This window comes from Camelina sativa, chromosome 3 (genome assembly GCF_030686135.1).
Source record: "Camelina sativa cultivar CO46 ecotype springtype chromosome 3, ASM3068613v1".
In the NCBI taxonomy this organism is placed as follows: Eukaryota; Viridiplantae; Streptophyta; class Magnoliopsida; order Brassicales; family Brassicaceae; genus Camelina; species Camelina sativa.
The window spans coordinates 27,665,118-27,673,372 of NC_141882.1; the positions used below are offsets into that span (position 1 = coordinate 27,665,118).

Sequence of the window (8,255 nt, forward strand, 5' to 3'; positions counted from 1 at the left end):
TTTTATATAACATATCTAACTTTACTTTAACAGAAAAATAAAAATATCAGACCAGATAGAGAAATCCGTAATTAATCAAGAATTAAAAAACCTAAATCTATATTTAGAAACGCCATGTATCATATTTTTTGGAACACGGTATATTTAATCTCGAATCAGTCAAATGTAGTAAAAAATTGAAACTATTATGGTATACTGTATTCTTATAATTAAGTTTTGTTGAAAGGAAAAAAAAGAAACATATATATAGATCATGTGTATGTAGTAAGGCTGGCTTGATGAATCCAATGAGCCGACAATATTCACTTAGGATACCCTTTTGATGTCTTCGTCGTCTCTTTTGTTTGTTTTTTAGTCATAACCCCATAAAATAAAAAAAGAAATCGAGATCTATTTGACTTAAATTATAAAGCTTTATGCATTGCATGTTCAATTCAATACATTTTCTCATTAAAAAAAGAATTAAACTGCTATGTTAACATCAGACAATACAATATCCCCATTCCACTCTTTTCTTGATACTTATTCTTTTGTACATACATAAATTTATTTAGTAGAATAAATAATAAACACGTACAACTTTATTCAATTATTCATTTATTGAAACAAAATGTTTTTTTTTATATTAATAAAATCATATATTCCCAACGTCTCTCTGCAACACGCACCACCAAGCTACTGACTAGAGAGGACCTCTCCCCCCCCATGTAGTTTAGGGATACGCTCCCACACGCGCTACAACGCGAGTGTATTTTTTGTCATACGACATCGTTTTAGTCTTATACCGTTGACTAATAATACGCTTGGGTTTTAACAAATACATACGTATTCATCTCTCTTACTCATCTTCTTCTCTTCTTCTCTTCTTCTCTCTCTCTCTCTCTCGTTTCCACTCACAAGACTCTCGGATACATACAACAAAGCGAACTCAGAGCTCTCTCTCCCTATCTCTCTCTTTCTCTGAGTCACGCATTTTTTCGTCTGTGATTCTCGAGCTTTTCTTTTTTGCCCCCCGAGGTTTTTGGTCGGTTCTTCACGGTTGGTCTGGAGATACTTTTTTTTGTGTGTGTATGGCGTTGATTGAGTGGTTGAGGAGGAACAGATGAAAGTCACCGGAAAGCCGTATCCGACGGCGACATTACCGCCCTCTGAGCTACAGTCGAAGCTATTCACTAACCCTCCAGATCTCAGGGCTATTCAAAGAGTCACTAAACGCAGAGCAAGGAACCCGAGTTTGACTCGTCACCGAAGATCCGGCGCTTCTGGTGGTAGACGAAGCAGACCTGAGACTCCTCTTTTGAAATGGAAGGTTGAGGATCGGAATAAGGATAGAGGCGGCGGCGTTGTTGAGGACGATGATTACGAGGATGCTGGATGTAATAATCATGATAATAATAATAACCAGGTTGAGAGGTCTGAGACTATTGCTCCTACTACTCGCCGCAACGATCGGAGGAAAATCTCACGGCCTGTCTCTGTTAGGAAACTCGCCGCCGGTCTATGGAGGTTACAAGTACCTGACGCGAGTTCCAGCGGCGGAGAGAGGAAGGGGAAAGAGGGGTTAGGGTTTCAGGTACCCTTTTTTTTTTTGGAATCTTATGGTTTTCTTGAGATCCAGTAGTAGCTTTTTGTGGCTCTTTACTTAGGAATTGAAGTGCATTGAGGTAGTTGTTGTTGTGGATTTAATGGAAGTATTGAGAGAGATGATGATCTCAATTTATTACTCAATTGGTGATTGCTTCACTTTGAAGTTCAAGTTCAACAACCACTGCTCTGTGATTACCTTATATCATCTTTTGTTTCCCTTTCATAATTATATCATCATTAAGCCTACATATGTACAACTCTTAGTCAGTGGATTGATCATTAGAAATTCATTGACTTAGTAATTATGATTTAGTCCAAACTCGAGCTGATTATAACCATATACAGTATGCAGTTAGAATACTGAGAGCGTTTCCTATTGTTTGTTTGTTTCTCAAACTGCTGGATTTAGTGAAAGATCTGATGGGTGCTGCTCATATGGAGAAAGAAACTTTATGATCATTTAGCTTTCTGTTTTAAGCTATATTGTTGTTCCCCCCTGCAGGGAAATGCTGGGTACATGGGTGTTCCGTATCTTTATCACCATAGTGACAAATCTTCTGGTGGTCAAAGCAACAAGATTAGGCAGAATCCTAGCACTATTGCTACGACGAAAAATGGCTTCTTGTGTAAGGTGTGTTTATCTTCTCATTCTTCGTAGTGTATATGATACTAGCTAAACAATAGATGTATGTTTACTCTTCCAAAGACTTAACGTGCTCTTTTACCATAATTGTGGTTGAGATTATATTTTCTCCTCCCTATAGGAATTACCAAAAAGGGGTATTCTTGTCGATTGGCGTACTTGATTGTGTATTTTTGCTGGTATTATGGTTTCTTTTCATTTTCAAATCAGATTAATATTCAAATGTAGTATTATAGAAGAGGTCCCAAAAGTTTCTCTTATATCCCCAAGCTGCAGAAAAGAAAAACTTGAATGAGATTGAGAGTAATAATCTGAGAGTCCGAGTTGGTTCTTATCTAGTTTATGAGGTCTTGGTCATTCTTACCTTTTTGGGAAATGGGTTTGATAAAAGCTACGAAGCTTTAATGTATAACTTTTAACTTGGGCATCCTAATGCATGGAACCCTATACATTCTTCTGTTGGGCTTTTCTTGTTTGATTCCTAGAAGGTTTTTATTGTGATTAACTGATCATTTTGTGTAAATTCTTTATGGTTTCTTGACCTCAAGTCTTATATTGTTTTCTTGTCAGCTCGAGCCTTCAATGCCATTTCCCCACTCGGCGATGGAGGGGGCAACAAAATGGGATCCTGTCTGCATGGATACAATGGATGAAGTACATCAAATTTATAGCAACATGAAGCGTATTGATCAACAAGTGAATGCTGTTTCATTGGTTTCTTCCCTTGAAGTAGAGCTGGAGGAAGCACATGCTCGCATTGAGGATCTTGAGAGCGAGAAGCGATCTCACAAAAAGAAGCTTGAGCAGTTCTTGAGAAAAGTTAGCGAGGAGAGGGCTGCTTGGCGGAGCAGAGAACATGAGAAGGTCCGAGCAATCATCGATGATATGAAAACTGATATGAACAGGGAGAAGAAAACCCGTCAGAGATTAGAAATCGTGAATCATAAATTAGTCAACGAGCTTGCAGATTCAAAGTTGGCCGTGAAGCGTTACATGCAGGACTATGAAAAGGAAAGGAAGGCAAGAGAATTGATTGAGGAAGTTTGCGATGAACTTGCCAAGGAAATAGGAGAAGATAAAGCTGAGATTGAAGCATTGAAGATAGAATCCATGAGCCTCAGAGAAGAAGTAGACGATGAAAGAAGAATGCTGCAGATGGCTGAGGTCTGGCGTGAGGAACGTGTCCAGATGAAGCTTATTGACGCCAAAGTAGCACTCGAGGAAAGGTACTCACAAATGAACAAGCTTGTAGGAGATTTGGAATCTTTCCTCAGGTCCAGGGATATCGTTACAGATGTCAAAGAAGTGAGAGAGGCGGAGTTGTTAAGAGAAACTGCTGCATCAGTTAGTATCCAAGAAATCAAGGAGTTTACATATGAGCCTGCAAATCCAGATGATATCTACGCTGTATTTGAAGAAATGAATGGCGGTGAAGCTCATGATAGAGAGATGGAGAAATCTGTTGCTTACAGTCCAATCAGCCACGGTTCTAAAGTTCACACCGTAAGTCCAGATGCCAATTTGAACAACAAGAAAGGTAGACACTCGGATGCTTTTACTCACCAGAATGGCGACATTGAAGAAGATGATAGCGGTTGGGAAACAGTGAGCCACCTCGAAGAACAAGGATCAAGTTACTCACCAGATGGGAGCATTCCTTCTGTGAACAACAACAATCACCATCACCGAGACAGCAACGCCTCGAGTGGTGGTACAGAGTCCTTAGGCAAAGTTTGGGATGAGACAATGACTCCAACCACAGAGATAAGTGAAGTGTGTTCCATTCCAAGACGCTCATCCAAAAAGGTTTCATCAATAGCAAAGCTTTGGAGATCATCAGGTGCAAGCAATGGAGATAGGGATAGCAACTACAAGGTAATATCAATGGAAGGTATGAATGGAGGAAGGGTTTCAAATGGGAGGAAATCATGCGCGGGAATGGTTTCACCGGATAGAGTCTCGAGTAAAGGCGGATTCAGCCCGATGATGGATTTGGTTGGACAATGGAACTCCTCACCGGAATCTGCAAATCATCCTCATGTAAACCGAGGAGGAATGAAAGGTTGCATAGAATGGCCTAGAGGTGCACAGAAGAATAGTTTGAAGTCAAAACTCATTGAAGCACGAATCGAAAGCCAAAAGGTTCAGTTGAAGCATGTTCTTAAACAGAAGATTTAAAAGCCGAACCGGTTTTGGTCACAGCTGAACCATATTTTAATACCCGGGGGCACTGCGTGGGGTTCTCTGATCTTTCACCGGTTTCTGATTCTGTATGAAGTAATAATGTTCCGGGGAAGCAGTCAGAGCCAACGAGCAGTTTAGACCGGAGTTTAGATTACGCATGTCATTTGGTCATTAGCAATTAAGCAATGTGTACTCTAATATTATTATCTCCTCTCATGGATGAAAAACCTGTAGCAGAGTAAGAGACGCTAATGTTCCGTAAGAGACTTTGTTCATCAATTTATATGATATAGTTCTTAGTTTCCTGCAAACTCACCAAATTTGCGAAGATGCGCATTTCATTTCGTTATGATTTGCTTTGATTTTTGTTTTCGTTTTGTTATGGTCAAAGGCTAAAAGCAGCTCTGAACTATTATGTATAGTGGAAATTTTCGTTTTCAAATATTCATGACATTATAGAACAATTGTCCTCTTAGAGGGGATGTAACCAAAGAAAGAAGACAACGTAAGATAATAGTACAACAGACTGGATTTGAATTGTTGACAACAGAAAAAACAAAACTAAGCACAGCACATCATTTTTTTATAATATACTTTTCCCCTTTCTTGGAATTGTATGAATCAAATCAATCATTCTCTTATTTGTATTCTTGAAAGTTAACGTGACCAGTTGCTTGAGCATGCTCCACCGCTTCCTGTTACAGTTTCGATTATATGTTTCACTATCAAGCTCTATGGTTGATAAAAAGCATACCAAATGAAGAACTTAAGGAGACAAAGCAAATGACCTTTTGTCCAATAACTCCAATTTGGCATACACCGCAACGCAGAGTGAAGTTTGCAGTATCTGTGTAACTCCTTTTCCTGAATCAAATAAACCAAATCACAGGGTTTATTCTTTTTTGCTTAAGCAGTTAAGCCACATATAACAAACTATAGTTAACACATATATATTACCTTTGTTGGTCCTTTACTAAATTTAGTACAAGCCCTTCGATTGACCCGATGGATCTATCTTTACCAACTGGAAATATAGTCATATCGAAATCTTCCTCAGCTCCTTCAAATGGAGACAACTGGAAAATTCATAGCAACGAAGTATTTGAGCCACCAGTTTTGTAATTCAGTTCAATTTTTCAATGCAGAATATATCAACTTACAGCGAGTGCATCGTAGTGAAGACCGTCATAGATTAGCATAACTCTTTCGTTGTAGTTTCTCGTCTGCAAAAGAGAAAACTACTGTTTGATACTTTTGAAGTTTTGTTTCTTTCAGAATTTGTATAGTTTGATTTTGATGATACCTGTCCATACAAGTCACATCGACTAGTTTGAATATCGTAAGCTGCAATTTCTCGACCATAATAATCTGCTAATATAGAAAGCTCAATCGCACCTACACAAAAGAAAACAGAAAGACACTTATCAATACAAGATGATGAAACCTACAAGCATCGAGGACATGATAGTATGGAGATATTGAACAAATTAGGCAAAGATACCTCCCCACTTCTCCGGATTGAGAATCCAAGCACAATACTCTTCATTTAGCTTCCCTAGAAATGCTTCGTTATATTTCTCCTTGTTGCTTGCAACTGCTGCTGCTATCACCTTTGCAAAATAGTACCCAGCTAATGTCTCAGAACTATTTAATAATGATTGGATAATTCACTAAACGGTTACTGGAAATACTCAATTCATTTGGTAACATTCTCTTCCATAAACCTACCCCAAGTATTGCTACTTTTCGACTGTTAGGAATTGGATATTAACCATATCAAGAATGATTAAAGAACGGTATCAGTAACCTCTAAGCTTAATGAAGCTGATAACTACAAGGTAAAAGAAGCTAAACATAGAATGCAGCTGAACTAACTCTTAACAGATCAAAGAAGCTTAAGATAAATGAGCAAACCTGTCTCAGCTCAGGAGCTTTTTTTTGGTCCTTGTCCATGACATAGCTGTAGAAGAGAAAGAAACCTCAAAGATAAGAACACAAGGCTCAAAGGCAAATAACTCTATAAACTTCTTATTAACTCAAAAGAGCTGATTACCCAATTGCGTTGAAGAGACAACTGTTGTCAGATGGTATAACTCTTCTCACAATGATTCCTTCCATGTTAATAATAACCTCAAACTATCTGCATTCCAATTTCCAAAATCAGCCAAAAGACATTTTCATATTCCCAATCTTAAGCTGCTCGTTTAACCAAGAAACATATCAAGAGAGAAACATAAAACAAGATCTTTACACAAAGAAGAGACATAATTGGATAAAACAAACGACTTGAGCTAGTAAAGACCTATGCAACCAAATCCGATCTAATCAAACGTAGCACCAACAATTGCAACCAAATCAGATATATGAATCACAAGAAGGAACCCAACCCAATCGAAAGCAAAAGGGTTCTACAAATTTCGAAACTTTTTAAGATATAAAGTTATGATTTTTGAGAAATACCCAGATGAAGATTAAACACCAAACGGAATGAAAGCACCAAATAAAGAAAGAGTTGGTTGAAGAAAGAACTAAAGATTTTAAAGAAAGCAATAGTTTTTAATAAAAAAATTGGATCCACCGAAAGAAGCATAAACACGTAACGTGTGGTGGGCATTTTCATGGGTCAGTTCGATTACTAAGGAAGGAAGAACTCACCGGTTGGGCAAACAAAAAGATGTTGTGATTCTGAGAATTGAAACAAATAAAAATGCAAAGGTGTAAAGGTGTCTGATGTCTCGCCATTATTATAAGCCAATGACTTGGATTTTTTTGCTTTGACGGCGTCATCCTCCTCCTTACCGAAGACAACACAACCAAGACCAAATTATTAGGTTTTGAACCCATGCTACGCATGAGTTTATTTAATATATTTTGATAAAAATTATATATGATTAGTTACGGTAATAAAATATTATCTCTTAAAAAAATTAAAATTAGTACTAAGGGAAAAATTAAATTTCAGATACACAATTTTTTAAAATATAAAAATCAATTGTGTTATAAAATCAAATCTGATTAAAAAAATTATAAATTTAACTTGATGTCCAGGCGAGGCAAATCAAAATGATGACCTCACATATCCTAAACCATTTTATTTGACCACCAAAAAAACGAAACAATTTTATAATCATGAATTTAACTCGTTTTCATATTTAATTGATCGCTACCACCTATGTTTTTGTGTTTTTGTTCAATATTTTCTTATTCTTCATATTCTTTCTTGTCATTTTCATTGTCAAATTTTGTGTTAATTGTCATCATAACTTTTACCGTTTGGTTATTCGGTATACTCTTTTTCTTCTTCTTCCTCGTCAACTTCTTCACATTCTTCCACTGAAAATATTTTTTTAGACTACCACACAACTTGTTAATTCATCAAACTCCAAGAACAAAATCATTTCTTTTCTCATAAAATTTGCAAAATTCATGATTAACTGCATAGTCAACACATGCACCCAATTATTGACAATTTTATCCATATACTTATTTGGTTTTAGATCCACCCGTTTAGAAACTTCTCAAACCAAAATCCTTACTTGGTTTATAATATTTTAAAAACATAATAAAATATACTAATAACTATTTATTTAATATGAATCATATGATATATAGAAATATGAGTACACTATAAGAACATATTAATTATAAATAAATAATATCAATTATATTATATCATCAAATAATATCAACTGTATCATATTATCAAACAACCGTAACCGTAAATAACAGTAACCGCTTGAACTGTAACCGTATTTAAACGTAACTGTTTAACCGTTTGTTAAACGGTTCTGGTTAAGGTTACAAAAATTTCTAACCATAACCGATGGTTAATAAACCTTAA

General features: G+C 36.5%; 2 protein-coding genes across 4 annotated transcripts; one reads left to right on the forward strand and one right to left on the reverse strand.

The window, feature by feature from the left end:
* The first annotated feature begins 552 nt into the window (after window positions 1-552).
* Window positions 553-4,725, forward strand: LOC104777993 (uncharacterized). The gene is made up of 3 exons (XM_010502341.3): window positions 553-1,573; window positions 2,090-2,218; window positions 2,801-4,725. Exons 1-3 carry the CDS (start codon window positions 1,103-1,105, stop codon window positions 4,406-4,408), a joined length of 2,208 nt encoding a protein of 735 aa, XP_010500643.2. The 5' UTR covers window positions 553-1,102; the 3' UTR covers window positions 4,409-4,725.
* A 117-nt stretch (window positions 4,726-4,842) lies between these two features.
* LOC104777994 (OVARIAN TUMOR DOMAIN-containing deubiquitinating enzyme 2) lies at window positions 4,843-7,240 on the reverse strand. 3 transcript variants are annotated; one of them, XM_010502342.3, is made up of 9 exons: window positions 7,070-7,240; window positions 6,468-6,554; window positions 6,329-6,374; window positions 5,916-6,024; window positions 5,718-5,809; window positions 5,575-5,637; window positions 5,372-5,490; window positions 5,203-5,278; window positions 4,843-5,109 (listed from the first exon to the last, which is right to left on the reverse strand). In XM_010502342.3, the coding sequence occupies exons 2-9, from the start codon at window positions 6,530-6,532 to the stop codon at window positions 5,053-5,055; spliced, it is 627 nt and encodes a 208-aa protein (XP_010500644.1). In that variant the 5' UTR covers window positions 6,533-6,554; window positions 7,070-7,240; the 3' UTR covers window positions 4,843-5,052. The 3 variants fall into 3 exon arrangements, with proteins under 3 accessions (XP_010500644.1, XP_010500645.1, XP_010500646.1); XM_010502343.3 differs by lacking the exon at window positions 7,070-7,240 and adding an exon at window positions 6,875-7,048; XM_010502344.3 differs by lacking the exon at window positions 7,070-7,240 and adding an exon at window positions 6,717-6,898.
* Window positions 7,241-8,255: the final 1,015 nt, after the last annotated feature.